This window comes from Gymnoscopelus microlampas (assembly GCF_963454915.1).
Source record: "Gymnoscopelus microlampas genome assembly, chromosome: 15".
Classification (NCBI taxonomy): domain Eukaryota; kingdom Metazoa; phylum Chordata; class Actinopteri; order Myctophiformes; family Myctophidae; genus Gymnoscopelus; species Gymnoscopelus microlampas.
This window is the reverse complement of record NC_139952.1, coordinates 16,177,227-16,201,715: the sequence shown is the minus strand read 5'-3', so window position 1 is coordinate 16,201,715 and position 24,489 is coordinate 16,177,227. Positions and strand designations below refer to the sequence as shown.

At 42.3% G+C, this 24,489-nt stretch overlaps 2 protein-coding genes across 3 annotated transcripts in view; both read right to left on the bottom strand.

Moving 5' to 3' along the window:
- sdc2 (syndecan 2) overlaps positions 1-24,489 on the bottom strand; it is a 259,237-nt gene that overhangs the window by 70,487 nt on the left and 164,261 nt on the right. The window contains exon 2 of one of the 2 annotated variants that reach the window (XM_084080220.1): positions 5,531-5,687. In XM_084080220.1, the coding sequence (XP_083936346.1) occupies positions 5,531-5,590 (60 nt within the window). In that variant the 5' untranslated portion in view covers positions 5,591-5,687. Of the gene's footprint in view, positions 1-5,530; positions 6,011-24,489 lie in introns of those variants that run through there. The other variant, XM_084080219.1, reaches the window with a different exon arrangement.
- Positions 10,235-22,948, bottom strand: ppp1r36 (protein phosphatase 1 regulatory subunit 36; the record flags this gene model as incomplete). The annotated part of the gene is made up of 9 exons (XM_084080362.1): positions 10,235-10,513; positions 12,070-12,294; positions 14,216-14,451; positions 16,947-16,989; positions 18,211-18,324; positions 19,410-19,508; positions 19,712-19,781; positions 22,742-22,793; positions 22,919-22,948. The coding sequence occupies 9 exons, from the start codon at positions 22,946-22,948 to the stop codon at positions 10,246-10,248; spliced, it is 1,137 nt and encodes a 378-aa protein (XP_083936488.1). The 3' UTR covers positions 10,235-10,245.

Below are 24,489 nucleotides of genomic sequence, written 5' to 3'. Positions count from 1 at the left end.
TTTCTTATTAAATATGGATCATCTGGCAGGGGAAGCTGCAGTGGTGGCATCGCATCTGGCCTCGGCCACCAACGTGGGAGGGAATATTGAAAACACTCTTACCTCAAGTCTCTTCATTTCTGTTCCTTTCCTTTCTTCTGCATTTCTCTCTGAACTAACTTTATTTTTGTGTTTCTTTACCCTCTTTTTTCCACGTATTTCTTTATACACAAAGGACAAGGGAGAGAGAGAGAGAGCAAGAGGGTAAATATTTTGCCCGCTGCCGCAGACACACGCTTTACTTATTCATGTTATCGTAAATAAGGAATGACGCTCTCAGGATGAAACATACTGCTTTTTATTGCCAGAGAAAGGGGGAAGAGGATTTCACCGTTTTCTCGCCTCATTCAAGCTCTGGGTAGCCTTGCACTCCCGCGACAAAGAGGGAAGATTCACACACACACTCAACGCCCTTGGAGAGTGTGTTGGATGGGATAAACAAAAAAACAGTATCACTCGAAAAGCCATGGGCTCCTAAGTTTAACACTGTAACACAGCCTGCAGCATGCATATGATTTGATTGATTGATTATTGTATTTAACCCATTAAGACCGGGAACGCATCTGTGTCATCTTTAGATTTCTTTAGGCTATTCAAAAATAGCAGATATACAAGCTCGTAGCGCGGCACCGAGTGCCGCGCTACGAGCTTGTATATCTGCTATTTTTGGAAAAATCTTGAAACATTTTTTTTTAGATTTTTTTCAAAAAAATGTTAATTTAGCACAAACAATGCTAACAACGCGTGTGTGTGTGTGTGTGTGTGTGTGTGTGTGTGTGTGTGTGTGTGTGTGTGTGTGTGTGTGTGTGTGTGTGCGTGTGTGTGTGTGTGTGTGTGTGTGTGTGTGTGTGTGTGTGTGTGCGTGTGTGCGTGTGTGTGAAAGAGTGACGTTGATGTTTGTTCAGAGCATCAGGGTCACTTGGTGAATGTATGCGTGCATGTGAAAAGAATACAATACAGCGTTCCATTCCTCAGTGTGTACTTGTGCATTGTGAGTAGCATTGCCAGTGTCAAGCAAAGTGCGCTGGGAAGCATAATGTAATAGCCTCAGGTGTGGAGCCGGCAGGTGATGGGGGTGAGAAGGCGGTCATCTTGTGCCTCTGTGCTTTTCATTTCATTACTGCCCAATCAGTAGATACAAAACAATCAACCATGCCAAACTCATATACTAGCAGATTAGCCCATTAAGACCTGAGGCGATTCTTAACACATCGGGTGCCAGCATTTTTTCATAACAACTTACCGTGGGTGCCAGCATTCTCCCCATTGACTGCGCTTTGCTGTTTAAAGTTTCCGCGTGCGTTACAAGCAAATCCACGCCAAAAAAAAGCATCGATTCACGTTGTCCCATGAGCCTGGCTACAGGCTGGAACCATAACTTTTACCCTGCCGAGTTACAACGGGGGGGGGGGGGGGTCGCGCATGACCGATTTTCCCCACAGGAAACAGATTCGGAGATATAGGCGTTTCAAAGTAGGAAATAGACAGGAAGCGGATGGGGGAAAAAAAATGTTTCCGGTGAGCGATCTGGCACTTCCTTCGCAGGATTACAATGGGTGCTCCCAGAGCTGCTCTAGCCCCGCCCGCGCGGAGAAAAACGAAAAAAACAAAAAGACTAAACTCACGGTTCAGACCGTGTTCGGCACCGAAGCTTCGGAACCGCCACTATGTAAACACACGGTTCAGACCGTGTTTGGCACCCGATGTGTTAAAAACTTTCTAAATCCTAACAGTTTTTTTAATTTTTTTATTCAAAAATAGCAGATCTACAAGCTCATAGCGCGGCACTCGGTGCCGCGCTATGAGCTTGTATATCTGCTATTTTTGAATAGCCAAAGAAATCTAAAAGTGACACAGATGTGTTCCAGGTCTTAAAGGGTTAGAACAAATAGTACAGCCTCCAGCATATGAAGGACCCACTTTGCCTCCGCTCGCCTGAAAAGCCATTAAAAGGAATGCATTTAAAAGCTGAACTTGAATTGAATTAATGTAAGGTGTTTTTCTCAGGATTACTGAGTTCAAGGTACTGTACAGCATATTGCTTCTTGCCTGCTTGAGGGTACTTTGTCAAAGCAATTTGACATATCTCTAGTGTGTGAATAAAATAATAAGGCACTTTTGGGCTTGCATCATTCTCACAAATAAGGTCCGTCCAGAAAATGAGGAAAAAAACAGACACTTGGAATCTTTCTTTTGATGGATGCTAAAACCCTTGAAATTCAAACAAAAACACAGACATTCCATGGAATTTTAAGTCTCTCCCCCGCCCTCTCTCTCTCGCTCTCTCTCTCAACCCCTCTCTCCCTCAACCCCTCTCTCCCTCCCTTTCCCTCCCTCCATCCATCCATCCCATTTTCCACCGAATAAAACCTCACACCACGTTTGAGGGTGCTCCTCGGAAGCACCCGTATCCAGGGTTGCCAGATCTGCCTATTATAATTTCCCCGCAATATTCTATTTGAAAATAGCCGATCTACAAGCTCACAACGCGTCGCATCGCGACGCGTTGTGAGCTTGTAGATCTGCTATTTTCAAATAGCTGATGTATATGTTAAAGTGCCCATAGTGGCTTCTTTTGGGCTGGTTTTCCTAGACCTGGTTGCTTGTTTCTCTCACAGAATCTGGCAACACTGCCCGTATCAGACACCACTCAAAGGGACTCGGCGTAAATCACAGATGTGAAGGGAGGTGAACAACACCCACGCTTCCCACCAAAACATGACACAAATTATAGGCTGTGACATCTGGCAACTGACGCTCACCAAAACATAGCGTGGCTGGGCCGGGCCAAGCCTTAACAGCCTACAAGCCTACGGCCTTAGCCAAGTCTTCCACCTCCTCCTCCTCCTCCTGCCCCCCAAAAAGGTTCCTGGAAACAACCCACCTTGTAAAGTCACAAACACAGTCAGACAGAGGACGGCTGGGAAGAGAGGTCGCAACAGTTCCTCCTAGGGCCATACTTAATGCATAGGGCCATACTTAATGCATGTTTTGTCTAACTTCCAGTGACTTCCAGTCTATATAGTATAGTATAGTCTTGATTGCAGTAAATTCACATTACCACTGACTATTATGCACGGCCGTGTTTCGGCCACGTTGGCGGGGGGGTACCAGCGCACAGAGAACATTCCGGACTTTAATGATCAAATCTCATCCTCACATCACACAGCCAGGAGCCGTGTGGGATTTCTTTTTTTTAACACACATTAGCTCTCTTATCTATCTGTGTGGTGACAGTATAGCCACTGACTGACACTATATCACCATGTTCTAGTGGTCTAATTAAAATACAGACAGATGAGCCTAGAGGCAGGTTATCAACCACATATGCCACTTGATTGCAATGTCAACGCCAGTGCCAACATTGAGAATCAATGTCATGCGGCTTCCATTGAGGCAGATATGTCTCCAACCACTGAGTGGGCAACAGATAAGGGGAGGCGGATATCGATTTGGCGTACGTGTGTGTGTGTGTGTGTGCAGTGCACACACGCGTGCAGGTGATGATAGTCAGTGAGCCATACCAGCGACGCCATAACAATGATTACGGTAAACCTATACAGGGCAAACGGAAGGGGCTGGATTTTGCCACAGTACTTGTGCATTCAAGGATAATTTGTTTTGCAAAAAAATCGTGGGGAAATGATATGCTTGGGTTGCCGCGTTTCGTATTTTCACCATCCTTTGAAATTATATGGACAGGCAAAAGACAAAATTGTGTGACAGCTCAGGGTCAGGACTCGGCAGAAATAAGCCCCCATGGGGGCTGGTATCTATTAAAAGGGTGTTCTCTGGGGGTGACCTCGTGCAAAAACAATGAGTCATTAAAACAATGAATCACCTAATTGGACGAGCAGCTCAGAAAGAGAGGAGAGAGAGAGAGAGAGAGAGAGAGAGAGAGAGAGAGAGAGAGAGAGAGAGAGAAAGAGGAGGTACATGTGACAAATCACAACCCACAGGGAACTAGTGAGGGACACAGCAGTGTGTAAACAGCTATGGTGGCAGGCCAGGCAGCAGCGGATAGAAATCTGACGGGCTTCCAAGTCTTGTCATGTCATGCCAAGAGACAGCCAGGCCAATTTGTGGGGGTGACACACACTCCACTTATGAGGCCAAGAAGCTGACTTCACTTGAGCCCAAAACATATCAGACACAGCCAATGGTATCTCTTTAAGACAAACAGAGAGAATGGTCGATATAGCCCGGACCATGCGAGCTCTGCTGCTTGGAGTTTAACATGCCAAATACAATCAAATTGATCTTCTACTTCAGTGGTTCTCAAAGTGAGGTTCCAGGGGACCCTCAGGGTTCCTTGAGAAGGTTCTAAATGGACCCTTGGAGGTCTGTAACTCTGAGAGTGTACAAATGGAACCAAATGGACCCGTAAGGGTCCATTTGGTTCCATCTGTACACTCTCAGAGTTCAGAGTTAAGGGGGTCCTTGAAATTAAACAAGTTTGAGAACCACTCTGTTCTACATTACAAACACATAGGCTACTTAGCCTAAAACAAATGAATAGTAGGCTATTAGCTGCACAGCATGCATTAATGACTATAATAATCTAGACATCTACTTCACTGAGTGTCTAAATATTAGAATGCACTTGTCATCTAAACGTGGCCCGGCTATTATCCAATATTATTCCACATGTAGCCCATGGCAGGTTATAGATAAAATAACATAAAAAAAGTCGATTCAACTTTATTTAACATTTAACGACTGGCAGTCCCTTAGGCTCTTTTCCCACATAGCCTATCAGTATCTATACAGGGTTACTCGATATCTCACACAACTTTGCGAAAATGCTTTTGAAATAAATACAGAAATACAGCCTACAGCCTTTTTCCTTGTATGGAAATGAAATATTATAACCATCGATGGCGTATAACAGGCAAGTAGATCGAGCGACACGTTTGGCATCTGTAGGTGCCTGGATGTTGAGCCGCTTGCCACGTCCTCCACAGTGTATTTTGGTATTTGATATAGGCTTTGGCAAAAGCCTATAGCTGATCTACAAGCTCACAACGCCTCGCGTTGCGAGGCGTTGTGAGCTTGTAGATCAGCTAGGCTTTTGCCAAAGCCTATATATCAAATACCAAAGTAAAAAGCATGCATTGCCATTGCAGAATAAAGTAGAAAAAGGGGGAAAAGGACAAATAAAGCATGACTTTTTCCTCTAGTAAACATTTTCAAAGATAGATCGCTTGTCAAATTCAGACTTTATAGACAACTTCCACTATGTGAAATATTTTTGCAAAAATCTAAAATAACAAACAACAACAATCAAGTAGCGATCAACCAACAATCAAAACACCACAATTGTTTAAAAAAAAGACATCAAAAACACATGATCAGGCTACAATGTAACAGTTTACATGGAGTGGAGTGAGTGAGTGGGCTCCGATCCCCCTCATAATAACCCCCCCATGCATGCATACGATCGCTCCTTTAGAATAGTTTATAGTCTCATATATATTATGATCAAACTTACCCGTTCTCCGGACAGGAAGACCGTTAAGCCAAGGGTAAGAATTATCCAAATGTTCCTCATTATTCCTTGTTTTTTAATTAATCTGATCGACACGGGCGATATTGTCAAAGCTTTTTCCCCTTTTTTTTCTCCCGTTCCTCTTCTGTTAGCCTCTCTCTCTCTCGCTCGCTCTCTCTCGATCGCTCGCTCGATCTCTCTCTCTCTCTCTCTCTCTCTCTCTCTCTCTCTCCAACTCCTGCTTGTCTCTCTCTCTCAGGAGTGCATGGAGTCCCACCGGATACGTGTTGCTTTTGTTATTGCTGCTCCGCGCACTCCTTCTTTCTTCCACCTAAAACACGTATATATTATTATGTGCACTTTGTTTATTGTAGTCCTTTCTTTACAGTTACACTAGACACCGGGTCCACTGGTCAGATCAGCACATATAGATCTCCCTTTAAATGAACTAGAGACACTATTATAAAAGCTCGACACAGACGCTCCTCTGGTGTTGCGCTCTGTTCGGCAATGTCACGCGTCAGCCACCACACACACACACACACACACACACACACACACACACACACACACACACACACACACGGCGTGCATGCTCTGCGCACGCGCGCGCGCATACACACACAGGAGAGAGAGAGAGAGAGAGAGAGAGAGAGAGAGAGAGAGAGAGAGAGAGAGAGAGAGACTTGAGCACAGCAGTGATTGACAGCAGTGGTGTAAAGTAACTAAGTACATGTACTCAAGTACTACTGTACTTAAGTACAATTTAGATTTTTTTTTTTTTTTTTTTTACTTTACTGGAGTATTTCCAATTTTCAGTACTTTTACTTCTACTCCACTACATCTCAGAGGAAAATATTGCATTTTTCTCCACTACAATTATTAGAAAACTTTACTATACTTTGTAGATTTTGATTATTATTACAAAACATATATTAGCCCTATATACATTTCGGCCATTTGAAAGATCTACAAGCTCACGCATCGGCATTGTGAGCTTGTAGATCTGCTATGTTCAACATATTTGTACACAATATATCATTTGACTCCATAACTCAGATATTATGTTTCACCTATTGTTACAGCCCAGACATGCAACCCGGCCAGTTGATGCATATACAACACAAGACCAATAATAACAAGGTTCTAACAAGTTTTTAAGTAGGCATAATGTTAATACTACACACCCAACTGACCAAGGATATGGAATCAACCGCACGACTGGTCATTTTGAATATAGCACAAAATAATTATAATTAAACATTTATTGAATTAATTATGAAAATGCAGCGCTGTGCGTGGGTTTGAATGAATCACTCACTATAATAATCACTATAACCCCCTCCAGAAGATGATTTCAATCATGTATCTGCTCTATTTATGGACACAGTCTCCCCCTAGTGGTAGGACATGGCAAAAGGCAACCGTTTGCAGTCACTCTCAGTCCATCTGAAGTGAGCACGCCTGGCTTCCTTTTGTGGAGTACAGTTCCAGGGACCCCCAGAAGCATTTTGAGTTAAAACATTTTTTTTTAATTAATATATATTCAAAGATTTGCACACATTTTCAAGATTTTTCACAAAATAGCAGATATACAAGCTCGTAGCACGGCACAAAGTGACGCGCTATGGGCTTGTATATCTGCTATTATTGAATAGCCAAAGTATAAAACAATGCATTTTAGCTACAATCTAGAATGACACAGATGCTTTCCTGGTTTAATTTTTTTTTTTTTTTTTTTACTTCCACAGTATAGTTATTTAAACAGTTTTATGTATAGGCTACAATAACCTCTGAAACCTTCTCAACTGCCCTATTCAGGAATTCTAGAATGCTTCAAGAATGCCAAAATAACAGCATCCTCTTTTAACTGTTTGAAACCCAGACATCCCACATGTCACTTCCACACTAAGTAACTTCACGAAACAACTTCTCTCCTAATCACAAGCAGCAGAGAAGGAGGCCTCAAACAGAAATCCCTGTCATTATTGAATATAGATTGTAATTACAGGCGTGGGCAGTTCTTCACACAAGAGGTGACTTGCTTCAAATGCAGGAAGTATTTGAGGCAAAAAGATAAAAAAAAAAAAAAAAAGGCTTAACACTTACTGTATGTCAAGGTTGACCACATGAACCCTATTTGGCATGTAATAATAAATCGAACATTCAGCAAAGAATAGCAGATCTACAAGCTCACAACATGTTGCAATGTGGCGCAAAGTGAGCATGTAGATTGGCTATGTTCGGCAAAGCAATGTGGTGTATAGGGAAAAAGGCGTGGACCAAGGATAGACCCCTGGAGGATGCCAGTCAACAAAGTATACAGTAAAGGGTTTAAATGGTTAACAAGACCAGTTATAGGTCAAGGATATACAGTGACCTCCAAATCATTGATATTTCAACTGTAACTGTAAGCAAATTAAATATATATGATATTTTACAATGACAATGCTTTTTACTGGCTCAGGTTGAAAGAATTGGCCGTGAACACATTGTGCATTGTGCATGATTGGCATCATAGACAGTTGATGACTATGTTGTAAAGGTGAAAGGTTGGTGTTGCAGAGACAAGCCTATGAGTAAAGCTATAATAAAGTTGAACAATGTCCAACATCACCTTTCCTGTCCAACGTAACATCAGGTAAGACACTGCGTACATTGTCTACTACAGAGATTACACGCTGCAATGTTTACGAAAGAGACTGCGTTAAAAACAAAATGCAAATTCACTTCCTACATCACTGCTGGCGTTATGACCAAGGAAAAAACGAAACCAGGCGACTTCAGCAGCTCTGAGGTTGTACAATTTGAAACGCACAGAGGTCAAAGGTAGCTCCAAAGCAGCACATGATCAGGGATTATAATGATTGCAGCATTATGATTACAGTCTGCAGTGCCTGTAATTTACCTGTCCTAAATTATTAGAGATTTAATGTAACTGCAGGTAGTGCAACCAACAGCCTGCCCATACAGTACATAATTTTCTTGCTTATTCGCCCAGTTCAAGGTAGAGAACATGTGGCTACTCACAGGGCAGGTTTCTGTTAGTCTGTATTTGATATGAAGTGCACTGCATTAGAAAAGGGAACAACATGGTAAAGCTGTCTGTCAAGTCCACGTCTATAATGCATTATAAGCATACTTAATGTGTTATAATCTGCTTATAACAATGTGTCATTATAAGAACTCATAAATATTCATAATGCTTTACAATAACAATAATCGTGTTACATTATAAAACATTTTTATAATGACTATAATGAGTACAGTATCATAATAATTACTGGACACTGAGACTCTTTTGGTAACACTTTGTCTGAAGACCATGTTAATAATGCATTATAAACATACTTTTAATGCTGTGATCCTGTAACTGTATCTTAACTGCTGTGCTGCCTCTAGTGGCTGAATTTCCTTTATCGTATCTTATTCTTGGAGGTATAGGCATACATGTTGTAGTTTTCTTTTTTAATTAAAGCACCCAATGACCACTAATAGTGACTTATAATCATACTAAAATGCATTATAACAGTTACTTGAATGCATTATAAAATTACGTATTACACAACTTATAATAAACATATACAGAAAAGGTGAGGAACCAGCAATTATGAATAATATGAAGTATTATGATACATCACCTTATCAGTCATTACTAAATGCTTAATAAAGCATTTTGATTATACAAAATAATTACAATCATAAGCAGATTATAATAGCTTCTAAGTATGTTTATAATGTATTATAGATATGGACTTCATAGAAAATGTAATACAAATACAGATGAGGAGGATGCAGGAAAAGGTCAAGTGAAAATGGCAATTAAGAGTAACTAAAGATAGCGAAGGAGGAGGAGGTGTACACAGTCAAATCCTCACTGTTAATTTAACTCTGGGCATTTTTTTTCCTAGTCTATTTTTATACTTACTTAAATGAACACTGAGATTTTACTTCAAAAGTGCAAGCAGATATTTCAACACCAGACACCAGATGATGGAATCTCAAGATATTTACAGGAGATCATTTGCAGTTGTATTTGACTCCAAGTATCTCAAACATTTGAAAACTCCATGCACATCTTTAGCTCCCCCCACATCCCCCATCCCCCCCCACCCCATCTCAAGGCCAAGTGTCCCACACAGCCCACCCCTTCTCCTCCTCCTCCACCACCAAGGGCTTACCTCGACTACTAGTGGTGTCCCAGATTACTCAGCCTATTAGGGGTGAAGGCAAAGCCCCTTCTGCTACCAAGCCTGTCTAGATTGCCTAGTGCTAATCTAACTCTAATAAGAGTTGCAACTCTTGGTATTACAATTAAATGAACACTGAGGATTGTACCGTGCTGTGCTGTGTATGCACGCTGTGTGTGTGTGTGTGTGTGTGTGTGTGTGTGTGTGTGTGTGTGTGTGTGTGTGTGTGTGTGTGTGTGTGTGTGTGTGTGTGTGTGTGTGTGTGTGTGTGTGTGTGTGTGTGTGTGTGCTGCTGTTGCATACAAGAACTGGGGTCTCAAGTAAAAGAGGTTGACTCAGGACAGGAAACTTAACCTCACATTAATACTTTAAGTACTTTAATTTTTTTCATTAATCCATCACATTGAAGAGCACCACCAACTTACACAGCTGCCATCTGTGGCTACATTCAAACGTACACAATCTCAAAGACACACGCACACACACACACACACACACACACACACATACACACACAAACACGCAGAGTCACTCTGCTTCTGAGGACACGGCCTCAGTGGTAGCTCTAGATATCCCAGTGTTGATGCCGCCGGTGCTGCTTTGTCTGGCTGTTGGCTCCATTCTCACGAAGGATGCCTTGCTGCCTTGGTCACGGATGCCAGGGTCTTCGTCAGCATCTTTGTTATCATAAACATAGTCCTCCTCACCTTCTTCCTCGCCATCTTTTCCCTTTGCTCCCTGGGGCATCAGGGTTGTGCAGTTGAACTGGCTCAGTGGCTTGCCAAGAATCCCCAAACTAGTTGTGAGGGAAAAAAAACAATGAATTATAAATAAATGATAACTAAATGAATACATAGATAGGAGCAGCTAATAAAACACCAAAGCCTGCTGGGTCAGAGTCATGGATCTATTTCTCTCCCCACGGCCAGGGTTGCCAGATCTGCTTATTATAATTTCCCCGCAAGATTTTATTTGAAAACAGCAGATCTACAAGCTCACAACGCGTCGCATCGCGACGCGTTGCGACCTTGTAGATCTGCTATTTTCAAATAGCTGATGTATATGTTAAAGTGCTCATGTGGTCCATTGTCGCTTCTTTTGGGCTGGTTTTCCTAGACCTGGTTGCTTGTTTCTCTCACAGAATCTGGCAACGCTGCCCACGGCCCCACTTAGTATTTGGGGTTTTGCTGTGTTGGTGGATGGCCATAAAGTAACACCAGACCACAACTATATTCAATTCATTCAGCCGATTAAATAAAGAATTACAGAGTGGGGCAGCCATAGCTGAGTGGGTAGAGACTACAGGCTGTCTGGGAATCGGAAAGGTTTGCCAATTCAACCCTCGGCTCGCCCAGTCTACACTATGTGTCAGAAGTGCTCCAAACAGTTGACAAATGCAGAGGACAAATTCCAGGTATGAGCAAACGTACTTGCCGACCTCAACAACATTTTGAAGGGGACACAATTATTATTATTTCATGGACAGCGGGCATGCTGCTGACCTCTTGTCACTATTATCACGACCCGTTTCAAAATGCTCAACATAATACTTAACAAACCCAAAACACTAATATGGCCAGTCACTGTCTGGAAGGGTAAAGAGAAGATGGAATGGCGGGAACATAATGTCTGAAGTTTGCATGTTATGGTGGGAAAACATCTTGGCTTGGCTATGACAAAATATGACAAAATAACTGTGATTTTTTATAGCAATAATACCCAAGAGGGCGTTTTCACTGTGATTATAGGCACAGGCGGTTACATCGTGGCTTGTAACGTCAGCATTGCCAAAGTGCCTATAATCATACTAAAAACAGCCTTCTGGGTGTTATAGCTTTTACACAACATCTTGTGTAATGTCTAAAAACTTTTCTTCAAAATAGCATATAAAGTATCAATATCTATCTATCCACCCATCTATATACCGTATGTACACACACACACACACACACACACACACACAAGGTACTCAAACATTTGACTAACACTTTGCGAAGTGATGCCTCTTACTTGCACAAGAGACTGAGGTACATTGCCGTATTTCTTAAATCTTTAAGTACACAACTTAATTGATATTATTTAACATTTTCCATTTTCTAATGATTATCTTTTGATCTGAAATTCATGTTTTTACTGCTAAGAATGAGCCCACGGTGCAATTCCAACCCAACATGGAACAACTAATGCAGGACTACTGACAATGTACAGGTCACCCACATAATGACAGCGTTGTGTCATTCTGCTGAACTCTGAAGACACACAGGGCTAACGGCAAGGCAGACGTTGAGCACATCTACCAATTGAATAATCGCCATTACACGTTCTCTCCCTTGTGCCATAATTATCGCTCACCTGAGACTAACGAGCTGTTGGTTGAGCTCCTCCGTCAGGTCCCCGGTGTCGACCAGACCGGCCTGCCGCAGCGGCAGCGTGCTCTGCAGACTCCTGGATCGGCCGCCGTGGTGGAGGCGGACAAACAAGTGGGGCGACTGTTCTCTGGGCAAGGGCAGCAGAGACACCATCAATGGGGACCGCTGGCTCAACATATGGCACAGCGCAGGACGCCTCTGGGACTTTCTGTGTTAAAGGTCAGGTTGGACGGGGTGTAGCGGTGGTGGGGAGGGGGGTTGAGATGAGGTCAGTAAACAAAACAAAAGAAAAGAAATGAAATGAAACACGCCAAAGGCCGGAACAGACACATTTTGGAAGATTAGTGGAGGAGCGGAGTGAACTTAACATGAGTGTGTGGTGTAGACGGAGCACTGTTCATTCGAATCAATCTAAATATTAGGATATAGGCCTATCCACAGCTGTGACAGTAGTGTAATCATGGCGTAATAAGCAGATGGCAGCTGTGTAAGCATTGTGCAAATGAGACATTCTTCACATATTCCATTTGGTCATACTTGAGAGTATAACCACAGTACAAGACTTCCTTGACTAATTACCCACCAATGTTGCCATGGGAGCCACATTTCCTGCACACATGCTCACTCTCGCAGTAGAAAACATTAATAAAAGTTTTGATGTGGTATTTTGTTTTCAATCTTTTCAATGCATGATGTAAGACAAGAAAATCTGGGGTTGCGGAGGGATTGGGGTATGGTCAAAATAGTGTAGTGTGGTGATTCTCAACTTTTTTAATTTCAAGGACCCCCAATTTATTAGGACAACAACATATTTGTATCTCTCGGACCCAAATCTAAGAAGTGTTTTTATTGTTAGACACGATTTCATCCAATTAGGTCTGTCATTTGGTCAAGAGTTCCTTGTACTGCAGGTATTGAGATCACAGTCAAACTGATCAAAATTCCTATTCCTGCATGTTCTCTACTTATATTTACTTATACATATAATAATTGTGAAGATTAGCTATCAATCTTTTAGCTGGGAACCCCCTGGAACGCCCCTCCCCCCCCCCAGACCCCACGTAGAGAACCACTGACGTAGTTGACGTTCACCCTCTGGGAAGGAGCTAAGTTGAAATGCAGCTCGTTGCATTAGCTTGGTGTCAGTCTGACAGCGAGAAGCAGCAGAGGGCTTCTGACAGTTTACACAACGGCCAGTCTTCTGTCAGATGTGGTGAGCCCACATGAAACCTGCCTGTCAGTCAGACGGTCCCCTCCTATTGGACGGAGCCGTGAATCTGTCCCAGTCAATCATATTGCATGCAGTCAGAAGCCCAAAGTGGACAATCCATCAAAATTCAGACGGCTTTACTGCCAAAGCTATTAAGTTATTTACTGGACAATTTGTCATCTAGCTGACAGGCGAACATCTGTGAGATGACCCTGGTTAAACTGCCACAACACGGAGTGAGAACTCCGCAGCAAATAAAGGAAGTTGAAGGTTTTGTAGGGAATTGCAGTTTTCTTTTAAGCCTTGGATAAACTTTTGGTGAGGAATGCATGTTGACCCCTTATGCCATAAATGGCAGATTCTACACCAGGATAAAAAAAAATGTTTATTTAACTTTCTGAAATTATACTGTAGCAACCAACCAAACTTTCGATTGCAAATCATTCAACCACTTAAGTTCTACTTTATACTTCATCGTACGAACTGTGGCGTGGTGAAAATGAGCCAATCTACAAGCTCACAATGAAATTCTATGCTTTGTGGGCTTGCAGATCTGCTATTGCTGACATTTTGGAAAATGTTTGCCTATGATGACATGCCCAAAATAGCTCCGCCAGGTAGAAAGTGGTTAAGCATTGTCAATGTATCTCTTTCTCTCTCTTAGCAGTGTCTTTGTCTCAGGCACTGAAACGCACACATTCTGTCTTCCAACATCACACAACATGAGCTTGTAGATCTCATGAGGGGGGGGGGGGGGTCCGCAGCCAAACACATATCATTTTGGGGGTCCTTGACATGGAAAAAGTTTGAGAACCACTGACATAGACTGCAACACTTGACTGCAGCCAGCCTCCCCGTCTCCCTCGCCCTAACAAAAAAAAAGCCATGGGTTTCCGAGGCTACCCTCGCCCCAACGCACCGCTGCTCAGCAGTACTAGCAGGCCCCTGTGCCTTGAGACCCGCCTGCCCTTCCTTCACTGAAGCGTCCAGGACGAGAGTGGCCTCTCTCGGGTCTTCTTCTTCAGGCTTGTCGTTCCTCAGGGCAGGGTTAAAGGTGTCCGAACGCAGTAAACGCCCGACTTCCTCTCGCACGACCCCCAGGTCCTTCCTGCCAAAAGTCACCCAGGCCACGTAGCAGAAGAAACTGTACAGACACTGGAGAGAGAGAGGAGACAGAAACAGTGCGATGAATTAACTCTTTAAAGACCGGGAACGCATACTGTATGTGTGTCATTTTTAGATTTCTTTTGGCTTTGCAATAGCAGATATACAAGCTCATAGCGTGGCACCGCCCTATGAGCTTGTAGATCTGCTATTTTTTGAAAAATCATGAAAAGTTGTCCAAATATTTCTTTTTTTTTGGCGGACAATTGTAACTCAAATCGTCGCTTCTGGGGGTTCCTGGAACTAATCTTTTTACAAATGTTCGCTTTAAAAAATATATAATCCCAGATTTTTACACAAATTTTATATTTAAATAGCAGATCTACAAGCTCATAGCGCGGCACTCGGTGTGTATCTGCTGTTTTTGAATAGCCAAAGAAATCTAAAAATGACACACAGATGCGTTCCCGGTCTTAATGGGTTAAAGAGAGAGAGAGAGAGAGAGAGAGGTGACATTCTTCTCAGTGAACACACCAACCCAGTGCTACAGATTGACCGGAGCAGGGGAGTGATGCGAAGAGAAGAGACGTGAAAGATAAAGTTATGTGTCACATAAGACGATATCTCCAAGCCAAAATGTCCGTGTTTGTCTGCCTCCATGCAACTGGCAGAAGCAATAGCGTTTTTTTACCATCCTTTAGCCTGCGAGACTCAAAATTCACTGTGTCCATGTTAAATAAATAGTGCCGTGATGCAACGTGTCGTGCACTTAAAGTAGATTGGCTATTTTTTTGAATAGATAAAGTATAAATCCAGCCTACATGGGAAAGAGCCCATCAAAGCAAGGCACCCACGTTGAGTCAACCACTATACCACTAACAAATGTATTAAGACTGCCAGGTAAAAGCAGCTCTGAGTGCCATTCTGTCCAGTGCTTCATACAATCTCTACGGATGGAGACGTGACTCATTTATGCTTTTATGGCCAGATAAAGCAATCTAGTTTCAAGGGTTTCGAAATTCTGCCTCCTTAATGAACAATGTCAGGTCCGTCAGGAGCCAGCCTGCTTAGAAGGTCAGCACTCATGTACGTAGCACCACTGAACCAGGGCCTGTATTAATTAACCCATTAAGACCTGAGGCCGCTTCTAAAAAATATATAAATCCTAATAGTTTTTCGGAAAAAAATGTTGAAAAATATTTTTCACGATTTTTCAAAAATAGCAGATCTACAAGCTCATAGCGCGGCACTCGGTGCCGCGCTATGAGCTTGTATATCTGCTATTTTTGAATAGCCAAAGACATCTAAAGTGACACAGATGCGTTCCAGGTATCAATGGGTTAAGCAGCTGGGAAGGCAAGACAACCACATAAAAGAGGATTATTGCATAACGATCCGAAATGCAAGGTCAGCAGTCAGCACTCGTTCCATGTAACGTTGGATTAACACAGTACGCGCCCAAAATACACAAATCGAAAATGCACATGAAGAACGGTCTATGTGTATACACAGGGTGAAGACATTGATTGATAGTATACATTGTCAGCTGGGATAGAAAGGTTTACAAAAGGCACGCACGTCCAAATGATAAAATGCAGGTGTTGGACAGAACATGTGAAAACAGAAACACCTAATCATGTGGATATCCAGGTCCACATGGGAATGGCCTGTCTTAAAGTTGACCTCGGACCTTATGGCTCCCAATTTAGGCAAGGTTTCAGCCTTATGTGAGCTCCATGGACTTTCATTAAAAATATAAAATGTGTGGAAATGCACATGTATGAAGGTTGCACGCCGATTGGTCCAGCGGTCCTCTCTTATGGACAGCTAGCCTACTGCACAGCCACACCATAAGAATAGCGTACGCACATTGGATCACGCTCCCGTGGATTATTATTACCAAACGATTGTTTTGAAGTAGTACTTATGGAAGCCAGTTCATGCTTTGCTGCTCTGCGCCCTCATATCGATATTTGCTTCACAAGCTTTAGCTGGTTTTAAAGTGTGTGGTTATCTTACCGTGTTCCTTTTATTGTACTGTACTTTATTGTAATTCATTCTTGTGTTTAATTATATGTAACTACCTTTATTATGTATTTTCTGTCTTCGTTGATCTTTGTATGGCAACTTAAGCAGTGGTTCTCAACCTTTTCTGGATCAGGGCCCACTTGAAAATCAAAATACCGTTTTTCAGATGGGTGGGCCACGTGTATTTTTAGAGCATGTTATTTTAATGATCAATCAATCGATTGTGTGCCGGCTTGGATCAATATACTTTAAGTTCCTATTTACCACAATGAAAACTTGTTTTTCAAGGTTTTAAAGAAAATATTCCATGAAGGTTTTCTATTTTTTTTTTACATTGTTTTATATTAATTTTGTGTGATGAACAAAATATGAGTGTTTTGCTAATTATTTGGGGGCCCACTTGCCATATCCTCATGGCCCACAGGTTGAGAATCGCAGTATTAAAGCACACAGAGTCTACGCTTGTTGTACGAAATGCGCTATATATATATAAATACATTTGACTTGACATGACCCACCTCATATAGCTGTCGGTCTGTGTGGGTCGATGGCACACGACTCCTGGAGGAAAAACAAAGAGGTGCTGTATGATTTAAACATACTGTGTTCGGTTGACCTCAATTTGTGGATGAGGTCATCATCCCGCCATAGGTGGGACCCTTCATTTGTACTTGTATTATGCAGTGTTTGCCTGTAACTGCATGTAGCATTCATATGTTTTCAGAAGACCAGATTATAGGGTGGGGCAGAAGACCCTCGGCACTGGCCTTTGGGCTTTACATGACAATAAAATATAATTCAGCTAAAATCATACATAGATTTGGGAGAGTAAAATAGTAATACTGCATCGCAGTTGTACGTTTCCACCAACCCATGCAGTTTACATATGCTTTTGTCTAGACTCGTACAGTAGGCCTAGACTTTGAAGGAATTCAATAAACGTGTTTGTGAGGTCACAGTGGCCTTGAAGACCACCTACCTATCCTTGCGTGAACGTTTGTGGTTCACTCAAGGTTGGGTTAGGATGGATATATACGTACAAAACTTCCCCTACCCATCGTGTCCCTTAACTGCTTAAACCCCAAGGTTGGGTTAGGATGGATATATACGTACAAAACTTCCCATACCCATGGTGTCCCTTAACTGCTTAAACCCCAGCATCCAAATCGTGGGGAAAGCTTTCGCAGGAAAATAGCAGATCGACAAGCTCGAGCTTGTCGATCTGCTATTTTCAGCAAAAGCTTTCGCCACAATAACAGAAAACAGAAAACACATAGTATAGAGCATTGGTTCTCAAAGTGGGGTCTGAGGACCCCCAGGGGTACTTGAGGGGGTTCCAGGGGGTCCCCAGCTAAATGATGGATAGGAACCAAATGGACCCTTATGGGTCTGTAACTCTGAGAGTGTACAAATGGAACCAAATGGACCCGTTACATTAACATTGATTTTACAATATAAATTGCGGTCCCAGAGATATAAATGCCATTAAATGGGGGTCCGTATCCTAATGCATGTTAAACTGGGGGTCCTTGAAATTAAAATGGTTGAGAATCAATCCTAGAGCCGTAAAAAAATCTTCTCTTATGGGGGGGTCCCTGGCTTATCTTTTCAAATGGGGGTCCGCGGGCTAATAAGTGTCAATTTGGGGGTCCCTGGCATGAAAAGGTTTGAGAACCACTGGTATAGAGCCCTTAGGGATTCCGGTCAACAATATGGGGTTTTAGTAGTAGTTAAATATGAACAAATGACACGCGGTCCTTGTCCACTGGAAGCTATACTCACTCTCCCCGCTGTGACATGATCAGCTCAGCGTAGCACACGGCCAGCTTCTTCTGGGCCAGCTCCACCTTGGCTGACGTCTGTGCCATCGTATGGCGCTCTTTAATGCCCTGTTCACTGGAAAAGACGTGTGTTGTGAGGATGAGGGGTGGGCGGGCGGACGGACGGACGGATGTCGGCCTGTCACAATTATGACATAATCGTCTAATTGCCTCTAAAGCAGTGGTTTTCAACCTTTTTCATGCCAAGGACCCCTAAATTGATACACAATTGGCCGCGGACCCCCATTTGAAAATGTTTTGTGCCAGGGACCCCCAGAAGCAATGATATCAGTTAATTTTCGCTTTAAAAAATATAAATATTCAAAGATATGCACACTTTTTCAAGGTTTTTCAAAAATAGCAGATCTAAAAGCTCATAGCGCGGCACTCGGTGCCGCGCTATGAGCTTGTATATCTGCTATTTTTGAATAGCCAAAGCTAAGATTAAAAATGATTGTGACGCTATTAACTCATTTCGCTGGGGACCCCCTGGTACTCCCTCAAGGACCACTGGTGGTCCCCGGACCACTGGTTGAAAACCACTGCTCTAAAGCTTACGACGCGTCACTTCGTGACGCGTCGTAAGCTTGTACATCAGCTATTCCTGCTATTTTTACATGTATAAAATTATTAAATAGGTCAATAATTTATTTGTATATTTAAGTTTTGTCATATCTGCCCTGTGCAATTTTTGATTACGAAGCCTAAAAGGGAAACAGAAATTCATATTGTATTCACATGGTCCAATGTTCAATGCCAAACACACAATTATATCGTTAATCGCGATTATTTCAGTGACAATTAATCGTCAACTTAAATTTGTAATTGTGACAGAACAATAAGTCAATCATAATAAAGCAGGATCAGATTGCATTGAAGATGTGAAAGCTAGAAATTTCTAGTAAAGTACTAAATCATTTGATCAAATCCTGAACTTCTCAAACTCACATTGCATTCATCCACTTTCCTCATCCCAGTGCTTTCTACATACACACTTTAGGAGAAATACATGGCATTGCCTAATGCCTACACAACTAAAACATTAATCTAGGCCTAGGGAGATCGATGTGTGTGTTGGGGGGGCTACACAGGGCTATACAAAAACAAAAAAGAAACTATTTATTATCGACTCTCAGATTTCCTCTGACCCGACATACTTACGCCATGAGAGGCTTGGGTTTCTTCTCCAGCAACGTCTTCTCGAAAAAACAGGACAGGTAGAGGAGGAGAGTAGCTAGGAAGTCGTCAAGCTCTTTACTCCTGGGCATGGACAGCGGAAAGTAGAATGTGTTACTGTTAATTAACTCAAGAGTGTACACATGTATTTGGTTACATTTGTACGCTTACAAATGAATACATTAATACTGAGGATTTGACTGTGTACTGTGAAAATACTATCACTGCACTGACCCATAGGTTAAGAAAATGTAGTTTACATTTACATGTGAGTTTATTTTACTTACTTTAAGACAGCCATGAAGCACTGTGGAATAGGAAAGGTATATTTCTCTAGCAGCAAGTTGACCGCCACCTCTACAACACAGAGACATTTTCAGACCTGAGTTGAAGTCCATGTGTGATTTTATTTATTTCTATTGTGATTTGAGTATATATATATATATATATATACACACACGCACACACACACACACACACACACACACGACGCTGGGACACAGGACACACAGGACATCATTAACCTTCCCACAGAGGAAATCAGCGACGTGCCAACACACTCTGACCCGCTTGGAAATGGACAGAAATGTTTTATCTATTACACAGTGAAATGGCAGCTGAGACCGATACATAATGATGCCAAGCTTTAAAAAAACGTGCGCCCAAGGTCATGGTTCAGCATCGACCAAAACCTCAGTCCTTGTTTATCTGGCACCCCTGAAATGCCAATCAAACAAAAAAACTTTAGTAATGCCATGTTGCCATTGAAATGAAGCAACATTTATTCTGGCTGCCTTCATTGGCTCTGTGATTTCTCCTGTCCTTGGATATCCATTCCTGGCATGTGAGATGAGGTGGTATTGGTAAGCCATCTGAGATGGATGGAAAGAGCGGTGAAACAGTGTGTGCATATTTTAATATAGGGCCAACATTGTTACTTACGTTTAACATCCTCAATACTGACGTGGGCCCTCTGACTCTGATTAACGGACTTGTAAGCAATGAGATGAGACTGGTTCAGATTATACCTGGTGCCCTGGCGCCCTCTACCGTTCAACAAAGAGAACCTATGACAACAAAATGAAAACAAAAACTAATCAGCCAGCCTCCTAATAGGCTCTGTGCACAGCAGCCATATTGTGAAGACATTCACAGGTGTTACCAATGATACTAATGAAGGCTCTGTTCCATTCTGGTCAAACAGAGTCAGGGTGCTGATATTGTGCATGTTGGCTCACTGGAAACACTGCTACACCAGTGGGACAAAAATGTGGGTCCAGGGACCCTCATGGTTCCTTCAGGGAGTTCTAAATGGCCCCTTACGGGTGTGTAACTCTGAGAGTGTACAAATGGAACCAAATGGACCCAGTATCATTGGTAACAACTGTGAAGGAAGTGATAATATGGCTGCTGTGCATAGAGCCTATAGTCCTAATAATGTGGAATTGATAGTGATTTATTTTATGCAATTAACATTGTGCACGGAGTCAACATTTAAGCAATATTACACGAGAGGGTGTGCTTTACCGTCATTATTGGCACGACAGTGATGCGGTCAGGAACGAGGCGCCAGCCGAGTTCCGCCAGCATCACTGAAGTGCCAATAATGTAAGGTAAAGCACACCCTCGAGTGTAATATTGCGATTATACAACAGTTACCAACAAAACACATCCAAATGTATTCATATTGTGGGGCAATTAATAATAAAAATGTTTCGCTATTGTCCGTTTCCCTGTAAAGAGAAGAGTTTTTGACTGAGAGACATTAAATAGTCCCTGTAGCAGTGCTTTGAGTTTGAGGCACAGTCTCATCAACACAGCTGAGCTATCAATGCTTGCGCAGTGGAATGAATTCCAGTAGGCTATATGCTCCGTCGTACGACCGTGTCACGCGGCCAAAATAACTGATCTACAAGCTGACAACACGTCGCGATGCGATGCATTGTGAACTTGTAGATCGGCTATTTTGGCCGCGTGACACGGTCGTACGACGGAGCATATAGCCTACTGGACTGTTAACGAAATGGGAGTCATTTTACTTTACACAGGAGGATATTTATAACCTTCTAACCATTGATCAACCGTAAATCCACCAAATTAACAACATAGTCCATTTTGCATAGCTGTTTGTTCTCCGGTGGCGGCGGTGGGTCAGGCTACTGTCTGTTTGTTTTCGTACCGTGGGACAGAGTGACTTCACAGCACAGCTGTGCCATATAATGGTCTAATCAGGTGCGGACTGGACTGCACTGCGGAGTGATTTATTAATGTGATTCGGCCCGTGCTATGATGCTGGTTTGAAGCACGGCTAGAAAGCTATTTCAACCAATCAGATTGCTTGGTGGGAACTACCTGTTGTATAATATTGTTTAACTATATGGTCTGGTAAATTAGCTTTACACTACCTGTCTGGTCGCAGGTGGTCGTTTACATTGCATTTGGTTCTCCTCTTCCTCCTCCTTAATACATCCTCAGCTGTGGTGTTACTGGTCAAAATAAATAATGTAAATTAAACCCAGCACTAGAGTCTAGACTACCCAGACCCTGATTTTACCAACAGCATTGGGCAAATAATTGAACACAGCTGAAGGTAATGTGGGTGTTTCACTTTCATTAGCCTACTGAAGTACCAGTGGTGTAAAGTAACTGAATACATTTACTATACTGCACCTTTGAGGAATTTTTATATACTGGAGTGTTTCCAATTTTCTATTTGACTTCTACTCCACTTCATCTCAGAGGCAAATATTGTACTTTTACTCCACTACAGTTATTTGAAAACTTATAGTAAATAGTTACATTGTAGATTTTGATTATTATTACAAAACATGCATTAACCACCGCCCTACCATACTTGGGTTATTTGAAAATAACACGTGTATTGTGAGCTTGTAGATCTGCTATTTTCAAAGCATTATATACATTTGGAAACTTGTGAAATATGGGACATTCTGCAAAATGAGTACTTTTACTTTCAGTACTAATACTTAAGTATCTTTGAATGCAAATACTTTTACTTGTAACATAGTTACTTTTACTTGTAACATAGTATTTCTACATTGTGGCATTGGTTCTTATACTTATTATACTTAAACTCCCCCTGACACATTAGCCTCCTAATCCTAAATGAAACACACCTGCCACGTTATCACGTTCTCCTGGATGTCAAAATGACTGCTGTGAAAAGGGCATGCATCGAAATCAAGCAATTAAAATACAGCAACGAAACGCGACATGTGCCAATCAACCAATCAATCAATGAACCAATCATTGCGCCTCATTGGTCTCCTGATCGTGACACAGCATAGCCTACCAACCTGACGAATTCCAGCGTTTGTGTCTCATCATTCCAGTCCCATTGTTGACCAGCTGAATCGAACGATGGTAAGTTCGCCTGTTACAAGTATATTTGACCATACATCATTCATTCAGTCATTTAGCATTGAGTATGTTCATATTCATTATGTATTTGAGTTGTCAGCTTCATAACCTACCCTCCCTGTGTCCGTCTGTTGCTTGGACATTGTTGTTGTGTCGTAGATAGATTAAGTATGGGCCTATCTAGTATTACTGTTAGGAAGTTCCTTCCTTTCTCACTGTTTACCGTAACCAGGCAACGGCCAATCGAGAGCAACAATACGGAAGCATAATGTTCGACGCGTGCTTTATGGCTTTAGGCAGAAGATGTGGTTCTCAACCTTTGGGTCGGGACTCCCAGGGGGGTCCCCACATGATTTTAGGGGGGTCCCCACTCCCCAGATGCCAGTGAAGTGACAATTTAAGGGCTTCTAAGACATTTTTAAAGAAGAAAATAAAATAGAAAAGAGTATTACTGCTGCATCAAAAGTAATCAACAAACTATTCTATAAAAACTGGTCAAACATTGTCCAAATTGTCAAGTAATATAAGAAAGGGGCAAAACATTAGAAAATAGCAGATCTACAAAATACGCCTCGCATGTGGGAACCGAGTGAAACTAAATGTAATACTACCTCAACTCCTACAATTCCAAGTGCTTGTCAGGGTGGGGGGTCCCAGTTCAAATATGATTGTTTTGGGCCAAATTGGGGGGTCACGGCCTGAAAAGGTTGAGAAACACTGGCCTACACTATCTGTTAAAACCACGACCAGGCTCATGCAGTGACCATAACAAACACAAAAGGGAGACCACACATTACTTTAAAGTATATAAATGAATGTATTATACTAAGTCAACTATAGATTAGATGCCGTTTATCCACAATGGAAATTCATGTTGTTGGGGTCAGTAGGCTACACTACAGACAAGAGATACTGTAGCCTTGGATCAAGACCATCATAGATGTATTTTATCGAGTCTGACTTTTACTTTCGCATCAGATATATGCAAATGTCAAAATCGATAAAATACATATGATAGTCAAGGCTAGACAATTTAAGATACATAGGCTAACAGTTAAGACACCACAGTAAATGACAGTGAAACAAGAGGTAGCTAATCCTATATAAAGGCACGATTATGTGTATGTCTGTGGAACCAGTGGGGTGTGTGGATGAGTGGAAAGTGGGAACGCTGTATGTGTATGGTGTTAACACAATAGAACGATTCTATTCTGTTTAATGATGGAGGCAGCAAGCATTGAGAGAAAGAGAGAGCGACTGCTGTATAAAGCCTGCTGGCCAAGCCTGCTAGACTGTTACATTCTAGCAGGCTTTCTGCATCACTTGTGGGAAATCCTGGTTTCCATTAAAGTTTTAACCTGTCTGGCGTAGAGCCTGCCTTTTCTTTAGCTATCCGGTAATTTACACACATGCAGGCACACAGACAATTTCCGTGTCCTATCCGCTGATTCTCTCTAAACCGGATATGCAAACGGGCAAAGGGAATTGATCCCAGTCTGAAGACCCTCTCAACTCCGCCCAGAGCCGAGCTCATGCCTCCTTCAATGCATGAGAGCCAACTGACCTTCTTGTCACCTGACAGGGGGGAGTTTCCCCAGTAGGACTTAGCGCGTGGAAGGAACACGTTATTCCAACCAGTTCCCTTCCCCTCCATCAGACACCCCGGCTGTCATGGGGGAGGCAG